General features: G+C 40.3%; 1 protein-coding gene across 13 annotated transcripts in view; it reads right to left on the minus strand.

Moving 5' to 3' along the window:
- Positions 1–2,144, minus strand: part of KYNU (kynureninase) — an 81,522-nt gene extending 79,378 nt beyond the window's left edge. For 12 of the 13 annotated variants that reach the window (XR_007776475.1, XM_050969287.1, XM_050969289.1 and 9 more), the window contains exon 1: positions 2,050–2,144. Coding sequence is in view for 11 of the 13 variants with exons in the window: in XM_050969287.1 (XP_050825244.1) it covers positions 2,050–2,067 (18 nt within the window). In the remaining 2 variants the exon portion in view is untranslated. The remainder of the gene's footprint in view (positions 1–2,049) is intronic. The other variant, XM_050969286.1, reaches the window with a different exon arrangement.
- Positions 2,145–22,230: the final 20,086 nt, after the last annotated feature.

Raw genomic sequence — 22,230 nt, forward strand, 5'->3', positions numbered from 1 at the left:
GGGTTTTTTTTTTAAGAGAATCTAAAGATTTGCAATATTCTCACAATACACAGGGATATCTAATATTAAAAGTTTCTGTGTCCAGTTAAAGATGCTGCAGTGTTCCTACTTCCACAGGTTAAGCAATAATAGATCAAAACTGTTGAAAATACAGCAGTTGTCTGCCCACCAACACTCACATGCACCACGCATGTGTGAGAGAGCGTTTGAGTCACGCCAGAGTGAGGAGACATGCAAGGTATATTAAATCATGGAAGATCAGGGCAACAATGCGAGTGATCCTACTACACCCCTGAAAAAAAACAGCTTACATCAGAAACTGCCCATTCAATGACAACAAGCGAAAATGAAACAGCCTGCAAAGACTGGCTGGCAAAATTTGCTGCTGAAACAAAACCCCTTTTGTTATCAATGATGTCATCAATCTTATCTTTACATGTTATCCCTCTAGATATTATAAGTGGGCTGTTGTGAGGGGGGAGGTGTGCAGAGTTGCTTTGTGGTTGGGGTTACAGCAGGCTTGTCTTCTGCATTTTTTTTTTTTTTTTTTTTGCATTTCAAAGGTGATAACCCTAAGTGGGACTCAGTTTCTTTCAATGTTTCTACCTGTATTTTCCAAAGTATCTTCTGTTTCTCTTCTTTCTCCCCTGTGGACTCTGCTGTCTGTTTCCCCACACCTCTTACCATTTCCCCTTTTTACTGCCACCCTTGCCCATGCTTCCGTATCTGGCCCTAGTTCTTTTGTTCTCTTTCTTCTCTTAATTCATATCATTCTCCTCCTTGTATGTTACCCCTCCCCACTCACACACATACAGAGATTTGATGAAAAAGACTCACTAGTGGCTATTGGCAGTCTCCTATTTTCGAATAGAACAGATGCAGCCAAAATTAAGCAAGCTGAAAAACAGTCATTATACAGTCTTTCAGCACAAATATCAGTTTTATCCTTACACTTCCCATTTTAAAGCTATAAAACAAACACAAATGCCACTAACAGCAGTGTGGATATTTATCTTTTGCCGTTTATACATAGTTTACTAACTGAAAAAAAAATCTCGAAGGAAATAAACCATCCTATCAAACTTACAGGGAAAGGACCTTTAGGTTTAATTATAAGCACTATAATTTGATTATTTTTAGATCAATTTTATACTATTTTATAGTTCTATTCTCTGCCTATACAATTGTATCATCATACCTTCTTTATTCAACTGTCCCCCAATATTTTCCTAAAGTGTTGAGAGCTGATTACTCATGGTACTTTCCGCCTAACACCGTGCTGACAAGGCATAACATGAATCTTTACTTAAAGCTAACCTTTTAACACCCTAACCTTTTAACAGAGGTTATCAAATGAAGAACATTTGTTCTACTTTCTGCCCTCCAATAGCAGTTCACCAGGTAGCCAAAGGTAGTTTAGCCCATAGAACTTTGACATTTTCCAGGCTGCTGGCCAAATAAATATTTAAGAGAGTCAAATGTTTAAGAGAGTCCCGTAGTCTCAAGGGTTAAAAGCCACCAGCTGAATGCACCAATAGTCCTTTCCCACCTGTAGTAATGCTACTGAACTACAGAACTGCAGCCTTTAAAAAAAACAGTTAAGTGCAAGGGTCTGATATTGCAGCTCTTGGGCAAGTTAGAAATTCTTATTCATATGAGTACAGTTTGCAAGACCAGTCCCTAAAAATGCAAGCCAAACAATTTGCTTTCTAAATTTACATCATCCTAACAGGGTTTTCAAAATACTGCATTAAATTCAAGTAAGTTACAGAAGTATAAGTAACAGAAAAATTCTAAATATAATATTCACAGCATGACTGCTACAATATAAAGACAAACATTCAGGAAACATATAATTCTATAATTAAATAAGTTACACAGTACAATGTCACATCTGCACCAACAGAATGTGACAGACTGGAATTACAATAAGCTCAGTTACTTAAAGTAACTTAGACACATTTTGACCTTAACATCAAAAACTGACATAGTGTTAAAAGTAATTTCACACAAAGCTCATCTTTCTATTACATAGTAAAACCACATTACCCTGCAGCTAGCAGCCATTTCAGACAAAGAATAAGGAAGTTCTTAAACACTCAAACAAACAGCTTTTTCCACAGATCTGTTTTTTCTAGGTAAAGACTGAACAGCACTATCTCTGAACACGTGACCATCTGCTGCACGTGACCATCTGCAGTTAACCAGAAGTCAGATACATGAAACTTATGCCTCTCACGGCAGCAAAATTAAATGCAACACTAATTAAAAAAAAACAAAACAATAAGCAATTTAACTTTCTCTCATGTAGAGATACATTAATAGATCCTTGCTATCAGATGAGGGTCTGTTTACATTTGGTGCTAGGAATAGAGTGTAGCCACAGGCAGGAGCGGCTCTAGGCACCAGCAAACAAAGCACGTGCTTGGGCAGCACAATTCCAGGGGTGGGACTTGCTTCGGCAGTTGCGCTCTCGGAAGTTTTTTTGTTTTGTTTTTTTGTTTGTTTTTTGCTGTGGCAGTTGTGCTTTCAGAGGGTTTTTTCTTTGCTTGGGGTGGCAAAAAACCTAGAGCCGGCCCTGGCCCCAGCCATAGCTAAAAATAGAATGTAGCTTCAGTGGTGCAAGTGGCTAGTGACCTTGAGGTAATTGTCTATTAGCTTTGGCCTTTGCTGTCACTCTAGCTACCTTGGCTACGTGCTGTTTTTAGCATACTAGCTAGGTCACAGCTAATGTGAGTATATCTACTTCATCTAGGATTTATGTCCCCAGCTCTGAATGCAGACATATTAAACAAAATTCTCTTGCCAGACCTGAGGAGAAGGGAATAGATATTTGACTAGACGTGAGACTCAGTTATGCAACCCTTGCTCACACTGAGTAGCACTTATTCACGTGAGTAGTGCCACTGAAATAATTATTTTAACTAGCTGTTAGAAAGGGGATAGAAGTTAGAAAGTGCAGCAGGACAAGTCAAATTAAAAAAAAACGAACTGGGAGGTGGGTGATGAAAAAGATGAATAAATATAGGTAGCCTACAGCCAAGAGTCAGCAGCATTAGTAAGGATTGTGGCAGATGGATGAGCAGTAGGAAGTTCAATTTACATAATATGGATATCTAGTAGTGCATATATTTGAATTTCTGTGTTTGTCAAAATTCAGTCACTTTGCGATAGACAAAAATGAAAAGCATTAGCAATTGTCTGTCTATTCAGCCTCTGACGTGTCAGCTAGAAGGGGCCCTAGGTTGGCCCTATGTGAATTAAGACATATGTACCATCATCCATCTCACTCACGATCTGCGTCTTGGTTCTCTGTGTGGTGTTTAGCAATCACTCAGAGACAAGCTGCTGGACAGAGATATGCTTCATTCAGTGTCTCAGCTTCAATTGCCTCTGTGTTAAATATCTTAAAAGGTACAGTCCCCACAACTTCCTTTCCCAGCCAAATTTAACAACTGTGAACAATCAACAATTATATAAATACAGAACTTCTAATATTTATAGCCACCCTACTAATTACATTTACTAATGGTATTTGATGAACTACCTTGTACTGTTTCCCTATATCTCCCTTGAGATATCAATACAATGTTGTCAGGAGGCAGTAAGTCAATTTGTTCTGATGGTTCCATGTCCTAGAACTCATCTGTCTTAAGCTGTTGTGGTTGGTCCTTTTCTGAGAACTATTCAGGCAAAAGTGAAGGCTCAGTGCTGCTTATTCTCCCTCCTTTCTGGAAGCTGGAGAAGGGGGTACCTGTTACTCTTCAGTATGCGTCTGTGTGGGGCAACAGTGTTATAAGACCACAGGGCAACTTCTTGAAACACCACTGATGCTTGTGCCATTGATTTCCATCACAAATGCAAACTGTCTCATTTTCTTCAGATGGTTACTGCTATCGGGACCCCAATCAGATTGGAGTTTATTTTTGGTTTTGTCTGGTATTTATACTTTTGAAAATCCCAGTTCTTCAGACATCAGTTTCCAACATTACAGGCACTCTTGTGCTGTTTTCTGTTAAATAAAGCAGCAGGAGACAACCCACACATTACTGGTGCCATCATGTAATTTAAAAGTGCTAAATGTGAATCAATGTCTGATACTTAGCCTTTTGCAGTAAATGGTTTATTATTTTGACAGTTTTTCACTAACCTGTTGGATTGGGGATAAGGAGGTCTAGAGATTACATATATAAACCTAAACTTCACTGCCAAGTGCTAGAAGTTATACCCACTAAACGGTGACCCATTGTCATACATTGCTATGTCATGACTAGCTAAAATAGATTTGATATGCAGAATCACCTGTTCAGCTGTACTATCTTCTAGAAAAGATGTATCAGGGAAGAAAGAATAATAGTCTAGAATATGTACATATTATTTTCCAGTCTACATAAACAAATAAGTTACTCTAATATTCCAGGGGACCCATTTTTCCTGTGCACCAACGTGGGCTCTTCTGTTTGATTTGGCCTGTGTTTTGGGGACAAACCTTGACAGTTTTCTCAATGTCATTGTTCATTTGAGGTTACCATACAATGTCTCTAGCCTTTCTCTTACATTTTTCAACTCCCTAAATGACCCTCATGTATCTTTTAACATATTTTTCTCTAACACCTTAGAGAACATCATCCTGGTGTCTTTAAACAGAATCCCATCTAATACTAGAGGCTCCCTCTTGAATTGGTAGGAGGAGCTGGGAACTTGACAATCCTAATCAATTGAAATTAGGGGAAAAAAATCATTTTCAGTTTCACCCAGAATGAAAGTAAGTTTTCAGCAAACGGAAAATTTGAGAACATTTTCAGTTAGGTTGAAGCAAAACATTTGGGTTGGGTCAAAACAAAAAATTTTATGTTGATTTTGAGCATTGACAAAAGCAGAGGAGAACTAGATTGACAATATGTGGAGTGGAGTGAGGCAAAAGAGGAGGTAGCAGCTTTCCTATATTCTTTAGTCCAGTGGTTAGGTGACTTTCCTTCGATGTGCTAGGAGAACCATGGTCAATTCCTCCCTCTGCCTGAGATGGAGAAAGAATTTGACCTTGCATCTCCTACATTACAGGAGAGTGTCATAGGCTGTGGGATAGTCTGGTGTGGGCCTCTCTCTATCGCTTCTGTTGAAGCTGTTCCACTTTTTTTGTAAATGAGTAGAGACTTGAGTCTTCTACATTCAAGGCAATAGAGTCATTCTGACTCTCTTTCCCTGGCCCAGTTATTATCCATTGTCATTCATACTAGCAATGCATAGTCATTTGGTCAGAGAAACATCTACGTTGTTAGAGCACAGTCCACCTTCCATAAGCTTCATTTTGGATTGGGTGATTTCCATTGCTTGGCAAATTCTAAATGCTTTGTAAAGGGCTTCCAGTAATCTCTCTCTCAGATGTGGGGCCCAGATTCCAATCACAATCTGGTTTCTCATTAGGGACTCAGTTCCTCATAATTGCAAGAGTGAGACTGAAGAAGCAAAGTCTCCAATAATTTCACCTTCCTTTTGTGCCCTCTGATTAAAAACATAACTTTCACAGGTTTCATTTTTATACGGAGGGCAATATTCAAATTTCTGTACTACCATTTCATAGTTAGACTTCTGTGCCTGAGTTAACTCAAAACTAGTAACTAGAGTTTCAGAACAAGCCAGTATAAAAATAATGCTACCTTCTGACTGTCTTCCTTTCTACTGGCACTCATTGCTGGCAGATAGAGAATGAATTACTGTTTGAACTCCCACCAGTTGCCTTCCACATTTCTGGAGAGCATCAGCTCTGGTGCAGATTTTAACTTCTCTGTTCTTCCACTCAGGCTATTTTCTTAATTTCTCTTTCATCCTGGTACCTTTGGGCATTCAGTAATCAGAGACAAAAATGCTTGACAAATCTGCTTCATTCAGTGTCTCAGTTCCAACAGTCTCTGAATTACATAATATTAACTTCTTAAAGTTACAGTTCTCCACACTCCACATATCCAGGAAAACCCTTGTTTAGAGCTTGTCTAGTTCTTGTTAACGTGAGACCAGGCTCACACTCCAAACGGTGGGAGGGAGGTCTTGTTGTTTGGGAAGAGATCAGTGCTGAGAAGTCCATCCATCCATCCATCCATTAATATGAACAGGAGGAGGCTGGGCTCAGGCCACTGAAATCCAAACATTAGGAAGCCAATGCAATGTCATCTCCTCATATTTAGACTCTAAACTGTTTGGGACAGATGAAGTCTTTTCATTATGTGTGCCCTGCACCTAGATCAATGCGAACCATGTTTCCTTATAGGTGCCTCCAGGTCATACTGCAATACAGCCAACCAACTAACTTCAGTGGGACCAACCAACCACATTGCCACTGGGGTCTGTCGGCGTTACAAGTGGGGGCTCATCTAGGATTTCAACTGGGAAGTCTCTGAAGCTCGGAATGCGCTTCCTCAGCTCGGGGAAGTATATAACCCACACACCTTCTGGGTGTGGTGTTCTGGCCCATTGAGTGACACTGAGACCAGTTAAAGAGAGAGATAGATAAAAATGAGCCTGCTATACATCCTTAGCTAAGAGCTAGTTGGCTTTTAGCTCATGCAGTAGAGGCTCATGCACTAAGCTCCAGAGGTCCCAGGTTCAATCCCACCCATCAGTGACCAGGGTCTGTCAGCATTACAAATACAAGGCTGCTGGAACAATTTGTATAGTGGGGATGCTGAAAGCCATTGAACCAAAGGGTTAAACCCCATATATGATGCAAGATACTTCAAGTCAGGGGTGCTTCCCCACCTCTAGTACCAGCAACTATGGGTGAATGGGGAATGGGCAAATAAGGGGGAGTGAATGGGTGGATCCAAGACTCTTCTCTCCCAGTCCCTTTCTTTCCCTCCCCAGACAAATATGTTCACCAGTGCAGTTAACTTGTCTTGCAAGGGGAAATAATCTTCTCCTCTGCAGCAGTGTAGACCAATATCGGCTTGCTGCCCCCTTTAGAACTAGGAAGAGAACTAGGAGAAGCATGATGGAGAGTCACAATTCTCTTCTAAGTAGCTCTTCAGGCAGTATAGCTATGCCCTGCCACTTACTTTGTCTAGTTCAAAATGATATTTCCACACCAGGATGCGGAAGTCAAACTGTGGTTACATTTACACTTGGCGCTAGGACAGTGATTCCTGGCTTGCTTAGACATACTTATGCCAGCTCTCATCCAGCTCGTGCGCTAAAACTAGCGATGTAGTGGGGTAGCACAAGGAGCAGCGGCATGGGCTAGCTTGTGAGTACAAAACCGCACCTGAGAATGTAGTTGGGGCAGATAGCCCCTGCCTCTGCTTGCCACTGCCCATACTACCATAGCTATGCTACTACTTTCAGCACACTAGCTTGATGAGAGCATGGGCTGGGACTCACAACTCAGTTCCAAGTGCCTGATTAGCACCTCAGCTGCTGCTATGATATGTATTTAGTGGGTCAGGTTTACTAGTGAAATGGGTGAGTAAAAGAAAGCTCACTTGACTTCCAAATGCTTGGGTTGTTCCCTTGCTATACAGTACTACAAATATCCACTCAAATGTAAAAATATGTGAAAGTCCCCTATTCCTCTGCAACAAATCAAGATAATGAGTGGTAACAAGTTGTTCTTTGCAGCAGGGTACTTTCCAGTGGCCAACTCCTCATTGTTCCAGAGGGAATAGTTGTATAATTCTGTTCAATATAGTTGCTTTAAGCAGACCAAAAGGGTAGCAGAAGGCAGCCCTTTCATGATGCCCTGGAGTACTCAGAGGCTGCATCTATTCTAGCATTGGTCTACCACTGTTGAAGCTCCATTTAGGTTATCAAAACTGGGAGCACTAGTATAGACTGGGCTCAGGCATTTTTGTTTAAATCTCCTTGTTTGGAGTAGTTCTAGGTGACACAGAGGTAAAACACCTGAACGCTTTTTTTTATTATCATTCCACTGTCAGTACCACCAATGCTAAGGCATGGTGAGAGATTCTCCCAACTACTACTGTATACAAGGTTATAGGTTCTCAGTTTCTTATTTCTACTTATTTTTTCTAACATTCTGCACTTGAAAAAAGGACCTTGAACCATTCATATTAGCTTAAAAAGCTGATAAGAGAGGAGAGGACAGTTGTACGTCACATGATGGGTGGAGGAACTCACTTGTAGCTGAGGGGGTTGTCATAACATTTTTTCCCAGATCTGGACCTTAACGTCCAAAATATGGGTGTTAGCGTGAAAACCTCCAAGCTTAGTTACCAGCTTGGAACTGGTAAAGCTGCCACCAGCCAGGAATTATACAGTGCCTAGCTCACTGTGGTCTCCCCAAAACCTTCCCTGGGGGACCCCCAGACTCAGATGCCTTGAGTCCTACAACAAAGGGAAATAACCCTCTCCCCTTATTTCCTTGTTACTTCCTCCCAGGCTCCCCTCCCTGGACGACCCTAGGAGATTCCCTGCTTCCAGTCCTGGAAACATAAGTACCGAGAGATCTAATCTCTCCCCCCTCACCCAGAGGGTATGCAAAGTCAGGCTTAGTAACTCTAACACAAAGAGATTTTCCCCCTGACTTCTTCCTCCCACCAATTCCCTGGTGAGCTGCAGACTCAATTCCCTGGAGTCCCCACTAAAGAAAAAACTCCAACAGGTCTTAAAAAAAAGCTTTATATAAAAAGAAAGAAAAAGGACATTAAAAATAGGCTCTGTATCACGGTGACAATGTACAGGGTCAATTGCTTAAGAGAAAAAAGTGAATAAACAGCCTTATTCAAAAAGAATACAATTTAACACATTCCAGCAACTACACACATGTAAATACAAAACAAACAATATAAACATATTGTCTTACTATCCTTGTACTTACAACTTGGAAACAGAAGATTAGAAAGCTTGGAGATAGAGAGAGATCACTCTCAGAGCTGAGAGGGCACAGAACAAGAACAAAGGACTCACACTCAAAACTTCCCTCCACCCAGATTTGAAAAAGTCTTGTTTCCTGATTGGTCCTCTGGTCAGGTGTTTCAGGTTACTGTTTGTTAACCCTTTTATAGGTGAAAGAGACATTAACCCTTAGCTATCTATTTATGACAGGGGTGTGCCTGAAAGATTAAATGAAGAGAAAAGGAAAAAGAGTGTCAAAGAAGCAAGAAGATTCTGGAAGCTCAGTCTGGCCATCAAAAAGGCAGTGAGTTTCAGAGGAGCTACTTCAATGCTGTTGTATAAATTTAGAAGGAAAGATCAGATCTACAGAGAGAAGGCAGGAGAAACCATTGTGTGTATGTGGTGGGGGAGGTGTTGAAACATGGTCAAGCTAAATTGAATGATGCTCTGACAATTTCACAAGCTTACTCAGTGCCCAAATTAGAATCTGACAGAAGCAGGAGGAGCTATTACCCATAATATGACATGAATGTGCAGCCTATTACTGCAAAAGGTAAAACATAACCCTGTACTTGAGGATATTCAAGGGCCAGGCTTCTGGATTACGCGTGACCAGTAGCCATGACCTGCTAGGGATTTTAATGTGCCTGGAACTCTGGAGGAGGGGAGGTCTCAAAGGAATTTTGGAAGGGAATAAACTCAGTGGAGAAAGAGAGAAGATTTTACACTATAATTTGCCAGGCAGTTGCTGCCATTAGGCTTGAGGTGTTGAAGTTCGCTGCGCCTTGGGGTGACATCTGTGGATGATTTGGTCAATTAATCTTTATGTGAGATGTCTGAGCTGAATGTTGTGAAAAATGTTTAGTCTAACCAAGCAGAAACAACAGAATCAAGTTCTGTCTTGCATAGAAGTAAAGCACTGTCTGCACAGCTTTCCCATTCCTCTTTGAGCAGATAAACACACCAGTTCTGCTGCCCAAAGGCCTTCAGCAGCCTCCTAGAAAGAATCAAGACTTGGTCTTTATTACAGCTAAATGGTGTTCTGTTAATCTGTCATTTATACACATGTGCACTGTAGAGTCTTCCAGCAATAAGCGTGATTGGTCGTAGTAGTAATAGGGCAAAATATGCCACTTTCATTAACTACATGTCCTGGCACACAGTATCAAAAGCAGCCACATTATTGGATACATTTCTTTTTCTTATGTATTTGAACAGGGATTTTTTAAATTATTTATTTTCTAGGTAGAATTGGGAGAAAAATGTTGTATACATTCTATTATATCTATTTTTACATTCTATTATATCTATTCTCTCTCCTCAGTCAAATGAAAAAAGAAACAAAACAAAACTTCTGTCTCTTTCTTCAGAAGGTCAGATTTCCAGTAATTTAGCCTGTTTTTCTCCTTTCAGAATAAATATATCCAGGCAGCCAGGCTTCTGAACAAAGTAGAAACAATTAAACCAAAGTTGGGCAAAATGGCACAGAAAAAATAAAAGTCATCCCCTTTAATGAAATTGGACAGAAAAATCCAGGAAGAATGAAACTAAATGCAAATACAAATATATTTAGATATGTTAGTTTAAAAAAAATCTATATTTTGTGGAAATACAATTTCATGCATTCTTTAAGATTTTCGTTATGTAGAAAGTTTGATGGGACAGTTAAAAAAATATGTCTGAGCTTCAGAGTCCAATAAAACATTGAATTCTGTCAAAGTGCTAAAGTAAGGTAATTTATTTAATGCCTTATAACTAAAACACTTGCTAAATTCTCTTCAAATTTTGTAGAAAATTTCTCTTTAGCCTGAAAAATATCAGGATAAAATGACTTTTCTAGCCAAAGTAGTAGGAATCCTTCAGTCTCAAGAGACCAAGGATATGGTTCCCTGAGAGGTAAATTTACTCAGTTTTTTTTATGGCAGCTGTGGCTGAACAGACCCACTCAAGAGAGACAATCCCTGCCACATCTGTCACATTTAAAGGGGGTGTTTTCACCCTTTGGGCTCTGCCTTCCACAAGCTCTTTTCTCCTCTGCTAAACTGGATTGCTTCCTTTTGTAATGCTGGAGACCTTTGTTAAGCTCTTGTTTCCAAAAGCTGCGATCCTGAGTCTTGTCCACTTCCATGTCCATTTCTTTCAAGGATGTGCGCAAGCAAGACCTCAAACACAATTTTGGGCATACTTTGGGTCTTTTTCCAGATGCCAATACACTGGAATGTGCCCATCATTCATTCATCATACATGTCCAAACCAGTGGCGGTGTCTCTGTTTGAGAGGAGTTTGCATGCTGGATATACTGGCCTGCTTGAGCACCTCACTGTTGGTTACTCTGTGCCTCAAGGACAGTGTTTCTCAGATGGGGGTCTGTGAGCGTATTCCAGGTGGTCTGCGGGCCCCACTGATCAACTTCTCCCCATCCCTCCCAGTGCATCTTGCACACTGAGGAGCAGATGTTCAGCAGCGTGCAGAAAGTGCTGGGGAGGGAGGGGGAGGATCAGGGATGGGGCATGCTTGGGGGAGGGAGTAGAAAGAGGTGGGGAAGAGGAGGGGCAGAGGTGAGTGGGGGCGGAAAGAGGTGGGGCAAGGGGTGGACTGGGAGCAGGGCCTGGAGCTGAGTGAGGGCCTTGGGTGTCTGCAAAAAAATTTAAATCAAAATGGGGGTCCTCAGATTGCTAAAGTTTCGGAACCACTGCTCTAGTAGATTACAAAGATTCATTGAAGGCAATATATATGAAAGCTGTTGAACCTCTTTTGATGATAAGAGTATAAGGTCCATGCCTCACTCTTGTACAAAAGTGAGCTGATAACATGCCCAATTACACAAAGTTGTATGTGTTCTGTCAGCTTGTTGTTTTGCCATATCCGTGACATTCTATATCTTGAGGGAACACCCTGTAACCTCCTTATTCCTCATTGTATATAAATTGTGATATTGCATATAAAACGTGCCATGTGAGATATCAAGCGAAAGAACAATGTATTACAGCAGATCATAACCTATCTAAATATGTATGTCATTAGTGCATATGAAGTTATGAGATTGTGTTGTATGGTTGTCGCTAAAACATGCTGTAAGTTGGGGAATTGACCAGATATTAGCTCCCCAGCAACAACAGCAAGGAAAGTAACCAACGCCCGAGCAGATGTCAAACAACTATCAATAGCCATTGTCCAGCAAGGGAGCTACAATGCAACAACTCACAAAGCCATACCAAGGGAATTGCTCAACTTTGCCTGGTGACTCAGCAATGCCCACCAGACGTATCTGGACTTGTATTTTCCAAGCACATGGACTAAGTGTATAAAACAAAACATAGTGGCCCTATGCTTCACCTTTTTTCCTTCCCCCACCTATGCTGCAAGCAACAAGGAGACTCAAAAGACTGAAGACTCCACCAGAGGAGACTGGTCCGTGTTTCAAGGGTGAAGCCTGTTTATTATGAACAGCAATACCTAGTGGGATCAGAAAACTGCTTAATCTAGATGTTGTCTATTAGGGTTGAGAGTTTAGATTGCATGCTTATATTTTGCCTGACTTTTTGCCAATTACTTATCACTTAAAATCTTTTTTTAGTCAATGAACTTGTATTATTGTTCATCTTTACCAGTGAGTTTGCCTGAAGTGGTTCGTAAATCTACTCAGTTTTACAAAGGTTGGTATATGTCCACTTTCCATTGATGAAGCGGTGAACCAATAAATAAATTTGCACTGCTTGTCTTGAGCAATGCAAGATGGTATATTCCTGAGGTACAAAGCTGGGAGGATTTGGCTGATGCCTTTCTCTGTGTGATTCATGAGTGGCTCCAGGAGCATTCATGCAATCTAGCTGGGTACGGGGCTCCACGTGCGGTTGTGCTGAGTGATAACGCCTGGAGGAGTTTACTGCTTGTCACTAGCAAAGCATTGTGAGACAGAGCCTAGGTTGGAGAGTTAAGGGGGCACAGTGGTCCCACAGTCCCAGAGTGTACCCCGGGGATCCCCTTACAGTGCTCCTGCATATTGTTGTGGTGACTTTTCTGGTGAAGATGTTGAGTTCTGTTTTGAGTGAAAGGTTGACTGCAATAGTGTCCGGACCCCAGGTATGTGAATTCCTTCACCACTTCAAGTTCATAGCTGTTGATCTTGATGGAGGGTGCTTCCTCATCTCCTTTGCACATTATGTTTGTCTTTTTAGGCTTATGATAAGCCCAAAGTCTTGGCAGGCTTTGGCAAAACTGTCTATGAGGTTTTGGAGGTGGGCTCTGTGTGGGTTGTCACTGCTGCACCATCAGCGAAAAGGAAGTGTTGGATAAGGGCCTGCTGAGTCTTGGTTTTAACCCCAGAGTACAGTGGGGTTAAAACAGAGCTTATGATGGAACCTGGTTGCAACTTATGAGGCTACTGCCAGTCAATAAAGGATTTTATTTATAAAAATGCATAAAATTTTAAAATGTATTAAATATAATTTTGAAAAAAACTTTTATGCCTGACAACAAAATATTCCAGACAAAGGCAAAGCAAACCCTCAATTAATCGTGAGTGACTAGTGAAAGCAAAATATATGAAAAATTCAATGGACTGGTATGTGTTTAGCTAATCCCATAGCCACCAATAGCCACCCTTTAATGTATTTAGGGGCCCACTAAGGTAATTAGGAGTCTTTACATTAGCTTCAATAGACTTTTTTTAAGGTCCTAAATTCCATATAGATCATCTAGTTTTTACTTAAATACATTTACGCCACTATAATTTCAGGTTCATTGCATCTGTTCACTATCTCTAACACAGAAATAAATATTACATATTTTGAACATATATTCCTTAATTAACTTGTCCCCTACCTTTAGCCTGCCTGAAACTCAGACAGATAAAACATAACTCTACAGTAGCCCTTAGGTAATAGACACATACCTCAGTTACGTTACATCTTATTTATATCTCAAAAAGAAAAACACTTATTTTATTAAAACTAAAAATGAACTTTGTTTCTATGTGCAAAGTTCAGATCATTTTCAAGGGAAATTAATGAATGTTGCTAATAGCTGGATCCAAGGAGGCATTAGGAAGAGACAATCATGAGGAAAGGCAATATATAACCTTTAGATGGAACAATTAGAGATCAGTTATTAGTCACAGAACAGCATTCTGAAACTGCTTCTTCATTAATCAAAAATGATTCCAAATTAGAATGTTTAATTATTTGCAGAGAAAGGTTTTGTATATTGTCTCAAAAAAAAAAAAAGCGCGAATAGGTTCATGAAAAAATTTCTAACTCCCATGGATCATTTCAGATGGAAAATAGTTTTAAAGCTGTAGTTAAAAACAAATCCCAGCCCAGAAACATGTAAAACCAGCTGGATTTCAAGGCAAAAAACCACTAGTAAGCTATTTCAGCAGTCCCAAAGCTAAAAAGGCTTTTTCAACCAATTTCATCTGATTTCCTAGCGCAGGGGAGGCAAGGGGCCATGGCCCCATCACTTTTTACCAGCAAGTGAAGATGAGGGGGGAAATGGGGCAGAGAGGAGCAATCTGTGGGTGGGGATGCTCAGAGAGATAGGCAGCATGAGAGGCAGAGGCAGAGTTGAGGGGGCAGGGCTAAGGTTTGGGTATTGGTGGCTCCCCCACTTTGAGAGCTTCTGTTGCCCTGTCCTAGTGACCTACACACCTGATATCCCAATTTTTTATTGCATTCCAAAAAAATATTTTTAAAGTAACTATACAACAAGCCTAATCCAACACCCATTCAAATCCATGGAAAGTATCTCATTGACCTCAACAGGCTTTGAATGAGGTTCAGTGTTTGTCCATTAGGCATTGCTATGGTGAAGAGAATTTGCTTTCTGTTTACCAGGGACAGTTGAGAGAAACAGTGATGAACAATGTTTTGAGCGAAAAGAAAAATCAGATGACTGTAGCCACTATCAAAGCCACACTCCTAATTTACTATGGGTAAATTTAATAATTTATTGGTACCTCTAGTACCAGAAACAAATGCATGTCACTGTTAAGTCAAAAGCTGGCAATAGTAACACCAGTGCATATTTTATAAAGCAAACTTTATCTTTTGTATAAGTATTTCACACCCTTAAAAAGGTAGCCACAAGAGTAATTGCATTTTCTTTTGAAAATAGTCACCTTACCCAAAATAAAATTGAAAAATGTTCACTAGTGCAAAGATTGGCAATCAAAAGAGAGGCTTTCTGCAGCTAGATCCCCAGGCTAAACACAGATAAGGCTTAAGCCTAAAGCTTCCTTAAGCCTAAAGTCCATAGAGTGACAAACACATTGTCTAAAGTAGCTTTCCTGTTACTGATTATATTATGTCTCAGAGAATCAGGTGATTGCTCTTTATTAGCTTGGTTAATTCCCTATCAGCCATTTAGTACTGGCCAGTCGATTTGTAGCTGTTAGAAGTAAAGTATTTGTTTTGTTTCAAATACAGCAAATATGATTACTCAAAATCACAAATAACAACAAATCCTTCAAACACTTGTGCTGAACTTTGCTACTCTTATTAGTGCAGCGGAATGGGAAGAGTAGGAGAGAGAGGAAAGACATGGGTAACAGTAGGTTCCCACAGTCACTCGTTTGACATTTCCATTAAAACTCTAGCTTGCATTTTGTTTTCTCTTTGGGCAGCTTTCTCACTCCTTCGCTTGTTCAAGACTTCATGGAAGAAGAGTTTTTAGGAGAGATTTAACTGAAGGGAGGAATACAGTGCAGCAAACAGGCATACAGTGATATACCAAATTTCTTCAGGTCCTCAGTAGCCCATCAGAGGGACTCAAGATGCTTTAGCTATTAGGCTTCATAGGCACAAGACCTGATGAGCCCAATAGTCATCCAGATACATGGCTACAGTGAAGGGATATTTTACTAGTGGTCTCAGGAAAGGTTGTAAACTACCCTAGACAGAGTGGCTAATCCAAGTTACACCTTAGCCATTCCTAGCTTGGCCTCTGGGGGCAGTCCAGAGGGTAGGGTTCCTCCAGCCTACTTTTTGGGGTACCTTCTCCAGTCCATTCCTTGATTAAATGCAAGTAAGTAACTTGCAGGTTTCCTGGCAAGGATCAGTCTGTGGTGTGTGTGTGTGTTGGGGTGCTCTCTGTGTTGTCCCCCTGCTGCTGCAGCAGTGTTTCCTGCACAGTTACTGGTAGGAGGCTGCTCCAACCAAAACAGCAGCAGACTGCCAAGCCCCCCACAGTCTGACCCTGTATAGCTTTCCTGTACAACAGCAGTAGCCCTTTCTCTCGCGTCCAATAAACTCTGGTCAGAGCACATGTCCCCCTTCCCAGATTAGTCCCCAGTAGATAGGACACTTTGTCGGCAATAGCCTTCTACTTGTTTCTATCCCTTTAAAAGCTTTGGTCCCTGACAGTTTCCTTCAGATTCAAGCCCTGTTCTGCTTCTTGCCATAAATTCTGCACAGACTTGTATCCAGCTGTAATGTCTTCCTGTTACAGCCTGCTGTTCTTGCAGCTCTTCAGCTTCTGCTCCCTTCATTGGCGTCCTACTTTGCACACAGCTCCTCAGCTTCTGAAGCCTGCTTTCCCCACTCTGCTCCCTCCCAGCTTAGTGTGTGGCCAACGCCCATGATGCTCCCAGCTCAGCATCCAGCTTTCATGTTCTGCTGTCAGCTCACCAGGTCACCTCTCCAGCCCATGCTGCTCCAGCCACTGTGTCCACAGGGAGAGAAATCATTTTTGGGTAAGACAACGTTTCTGCAGATTCACTACACAAGTTTGGGGATTGTTTTCCAAGTATATGGTGGAGCATGGAAGCATAGGAAACAATCCGTTGTTGCCCAGTATTCCCTTTGTACTTGTTATACTCATAGGGCATATATAAAAAGCTTTTGCTGGTGGAAAACACTGACAAAGATCCTTTCCTCCAAGCAGAGGGGCGCGTCAGGAAATTCTACAGTGGGTAGGGGGCATTGAGGAAATGAAGCCATGGCTTCCCTAGTTCCTGATGATTCCCTGAGGCTATAATCTTCATAGGGGATGTGGCAGCAGAGACATGAATTAAGGCAACCCTTATGGGAAGCACAAGCCATTTCCCATTGGTCTCTGTGCAGGCCCTGGTGCTGTTTCAGGGATAAGTTTCCCCAGAGACATTTGTGAGAAGGAGATTTAAAGGGTACCAGGACTGGCATCATTGGCAGAGCAAAGAAGGTGAGATGAATACAAAAGGAGTTTAAGCCTAAAATGTAGGAAGGAGCTGTATGAAAGAGTCTTGAAGGCAAGGCCAAGAAGAAGTTAAACACAAGAACAGCCGTACTGGTCAGATAATGTTCCATCTAGCCCAGTATCCTGTCTTCCATCAGTGGCCAGTCTCAGGTGCTTCAGAGGGAATGAACAGAACAGATAATCATCAAGTGATCCATCCCTTGTTTTCCATTCCTAGCTTCTGGCAAACAGAAGGTAGGGACACCATCCCTGCCCATCCTGGCTAATAGCCATTGATGGACCTATCCTCCATGAATTTATCTAGCTCTTTTTTGAACCCTGTTTGAGCATTTTGTACTAGGTCAGCCTTTCTTGGCTATATTGGCAGCACATAGCAGGGTTTTTAACCTCCGGCATGCCAAGATGCTGGTTGGGCCCATGAATCCCATCAGTCTTGTAACAGTTTCTTCATTCTTTTAGAATGGCATTTCTGAACATTATTTCAGCTTTCACATGTGGCACTCTGCCAAACATGGAGCAAAATGATGGATAGCTAGTCATGCTGTGAAGAGATTATTGTAGTTAAGGTCAACTCTTGAATCATCTCAGTCCATTTTTCTTATGCTTGAGGGAAAAAGCCCTTTTCATATATTTGATAGTTTGGTTAAACCTTTCAATTCTCTCCCCATGGGGAAGTGAAGTGCTGCTTAGAATTATTTAAATGCTCAGTTGATAACATCGTATAGAAATGTTGCCATGAGAACTGGCCCCTTAATCTGGTTGTGTTTTGGAGAGGTGATAGCTAGTATTACGAACAATGGCTTATAAACAGTGTTGTGGTTTCCACTGACTTCAGTGTGAGTTGGATTAGACCCTTTGAGATTCAGCTGGAAGACTTTTACCATAATATCAAAATGCCATGTTTTGATTTACCCTACTGTTTAACAGGCATACAATTTAGCTGTTAATTTCAAGAAAAACATTCATTGGCATGGAAATTGCTTAGTAGCTCTCAGAAAATGCTGATAGTATTTTACATAAGAATTCTGTGCTAAAACCAGATTTGCTGTAGCACTAAGGGCTTTTCTGAGGCATCATTAAATTAAGGAAATGAATTTTACAACCCAGAAAAGTAAAATGTATTTTAAAAAGTTTTGGAAAGAATTAAATATGAAAGCTCTATTACACTTTGTATTTGATTATAAACATAAAAACATCAAATATACAGATCAATTCATGGTCTTTCTCGCTCATTTTTAATTTGTAGCAAATCAATATAATCTGTATTATACTCCATTGTCTTGATGCAGAACAAGGAATTATTTTTAGTGATGTAACTTATCACATCAAGCTGTTAGAATGTAGAATGCAAAAACAATCCTGGATATATTAATGAATCATTAAGACTGTGCTGCTGCACTTTGGACCAAACTGTATTAACTCTGTCACCTCCATTCTTTCCTTCCCATAGAGTCACACAATAGAGAGATGTGTTCAGCAAACACCTGTTACTCATGTGCCATAACTACCTTTGCCTCTTACAGGATCTTCTTGGCCTGGCACCACTCAAGAACTCCATTCTGCAAGACATTGAGTATTATGATCCTGACCCAACAAAGCATTTAAGCACTTCAACGGGACTACTCATATGCTTAAAGTTAAGCTTAACTGCTTTGCTGAATAGGGCTTTTGTTAACAAGCATACACAGTTGCATCAACTCCTCCTTTGGTAAATCCAAAGATTCTATATTGGCATTTCTCTCCAGTTATTCATTGGGAAGTGAAGCATGGAACAGAAAGAGAGACCAGCCGCTAAACCTCAGAGAACTGCAGAAGGCCAGAACTATGTATGTGGAGGCCTCATGCCTCAGCACCAGATCAGGTCCCTGACAGCCCTTCCACTCCCTGGCAGCACGGATCCAGAGGATCTGGATTACCAGGGATTCTCCCTGGCCCTGGAGATCCCCTTAAAAGAGAATCCATGCAGTACACTCTGTGGAAGAAATAATGTTTGTTTACTTTTTCAGTTACTCCCTGCTGCTCTGATTCACAAACTGGCAAAAGAGTTTCTGAGAGATCCAGAGGAGGGGAAAGGAGGTGGAGAGCTTTTATCTCTCCTCCTCCAGCCATGCATTGAATAAAGAGGACTGGCCATGCATTTGGCACACCCATTACAGTCATTGGTCATTCTGTGCATGGAGCTCTTACAACACTGAACCCATAAGCAAATGACTCCTAGGTAAATCTTAAATAATCTTTTTAAAAAATAGCTCTAGGTCATTCCCCAGAATGTCCAATACAGGAGAATAAAAACAAAAACAAACAAACAAAACCCTCGCATACTTGCACAAAGCATGGAAATTGTGGTTCCCAAGACAAGTAATTTAATACTAAAAACATGCATAATTTCATAAAATTAAGCATATTTCACATGTTAAATTAACAAAAAGACATTTTAAAAAATTACACTTGTAGTCCATTAGCTCAGTTTATCATTTAATTTTGTTGTCTATTGTTATGGTTAATTCATATAATTTCATGGGTAATCAGTACGTGATGAACAGAGTTGAGTTGCAGATATAGGTATAGCTACAAGTAGAATAGGCTCATAGGAATACAAGATTGACAACTATTTAGGAGTATGAGTGTATATTAGGTATACAAGTAAAGTAAGGTTGTAATACAAGGTCTACAGGCTAATATGCCGGTAAGATTGCAGCTTAAGTTACACTGGGCCTCAGGCTTAAGGATGCTTGACATAAGTAGGTAACCCAGGAATAACCCTGTACCAGTAAAGTTACAAGATTACTGTGAAGAATGTGCAAATAAGTGATGTTTCAGGAAAAATACGTTGCAATATACTGGTCGAGACTGCAAGACACCTCATTGTAGCACCAAGGAAGTTTATGCTCTTAAAGCAGGTTGCATGGAAACATGTTTATGTAAATATGAATAGGATGCTAATAAGAATAAACAGAACTAAGAGGACAATCTATGAGAAGCAGGGCACCCCAAAATGTATGGGTTGAGAAAGTACATATAAGGAAAAGGAGTTGGAGCCCTCATGCATATGCATAATGTGTTAGGCATGGTCATAACTGGATAAAAAGGGTTTCCCGTTATGGATAACATGGAAAGACCCCAAGAGGGAAGACTCCTGTATCAATGACCACCTGTTGATAGATTCACCAGACTCTACATTATCTTTGAGTGTTTGAGTATGGATATGGCACTGGCTATTACGTGGGCTCTCTCAGGTTGTGCATCCATGTATGTGTGTAACTTACAATACAAGAATTTATTTATTTATTTTTTACTGCCTCCTGTTTTTGTGGTCAGTGTATTCTTTATAGGCTCCTAAAAGTCTCCCAATCTAAGAAAATTGTGAAGTGTAACTTTCACCCTGTTTATCTGAAAACTGTAGTAGCACAGGAGATGACCTCACTCCCAAGGGCCAGGATACTTTAAAACAGGACTATCATTTCAATTTTAAATAGAGGCTACACACTCTTCCCTCCCACTGCCAGAGGATGCATGTGCTTAACAGAGATCTCTTTAGACTGCACAGTGAGAAGTTCCAAACACCCTGCATGAGATCCAAAATGTTTTCTCCTGCCAACCATCACCTTACTGAGGACTGAAGATGGGGCTTATTTGAAACTCGCTCACTATGGTGAACAAGAGGGGCCACTGGTACAGTGGAGTATTAAAATGCCTTCATCTTTCCCCCTGCATTTCTTTTGCAACTCTTCTGGGCCTTTTGGTCGAAGTAGTGAGATCAAATCACTATCCTGCCCACACCATTTTATGGAAGCACATATCATCTGTATTACATAAGGTCCTTGCATTCTTTCCTCTTCCCTTTAGATTCCATTACCACACATACCACCATAAGATTCTATATAACTTGTAATCAGACAAACTGATTGTATGGAAAAGTGCACAAACTTCTCAGCTGAGAGCATACATTCTGCATTTCCTCTCAAATATAAGTTTTTACAACTTACTTATAAATTCCTGAAAATCTTGGTTTTTAATGGAAATGTGATACAGCTTTAAATATGACATCTCTGGATGGCATACATAGTGCTAGGAAATTCAGTGTCTCCCTATGGCAAACATATGACGAGAAGATGAAATGCTAGTTTTCTGTTACAACTTAGCTGTTGGGTCTGAGATCAATATACCTCTGACAGAGTTAATGCAGTCAGACAGTATTTATTGCAACGCAGAAATATAATTATAACCTACAAATATTACCATTAAATTGTTCCGAGGTAATGCCACTACATACATGGTTGTTTAACAAAATTTGTATAAGTAGACCATTCTTTCATTGGGAATGCTAACTTTTGCTTTCATCATTTCTTTTATTAATGAAACAGCAGCCTTAATGTATCATTCACTTTCACACCAATAGCTATCCTTTTCCATGACAACTTAAACTAATTAATAGTGAAGTCACTAGAAAAAAATACCCACATGCACATCATTATAAAAGCAATATTTTTAAATAGTATTTTTTGTGAGAACAAAAAAAAATATAAGTTTTATGCATGTAGTTAACTGTAAAATTAGTCGTCAAAATAATCTTGAACTGAAAATTAGCAACACGATAGTCAGCAAGAAAATTGTCGTGCATAACTTTTTCTTCAACTTTTAAATTCCCTGAGAGGATTTTACTGGAAGTGGTACTTAACCTTTATATGTCAAGATCTTGGAATGTCTAGGTCCACACTTGTACAGCCAGACCAATTATCTTCAATTAAGCAGTAAAAATATGAAGCTCTGTCAGTGCCAGTACTAATTCTCTAGCTGCATACTATATGTACAGACGCACTCTAAGAGTTAAGCCTGAATCATCTTCCAGTAACATTTTAATGAAACACACCTTTATGCAAGTTCACCATTAAATATATTTCATTTGGAGAAGGTTTAACAGCAGCCTTAAAGGATAAAATAGCTTGGGTTGACATAGAAGGCATGTTGCCCTATCGCCTTCAAGGGGTATCTTAACTATACACCTTGGATATTTCTTCTGGACAGTGACCACAGACAATATTAAATGTGGTGCATAGATTTATTGGTTTACATCAAACGTATTGGAGCAGTTCATTTTTAAAAGTGTATGGTAAAAGATTATCACCGACTCTGTAAGAACAATGGTAATGGATCTCTCATATGCTGATCACAGTTACACAGCCATTTTGTTATTTGGTGTTGAAAGGAGGGCAA

The sequence above is a fragment of the Gopherus flavomarginatus genome, chromosome 10, assembly GCF_025201925.1.
Source record: "Gopherus flavomarginatus isolate rGopFla2 chromosome 10, rGopFla2.mat.asm, whole genome shotgun sequence".
NCBI classification, from domain to species: domain Eukaryota; kingdom Metazoa; phylum Chordata; order Testudines; family Testudinidae; genus Gopherus; species Gopherus flavomarginatus.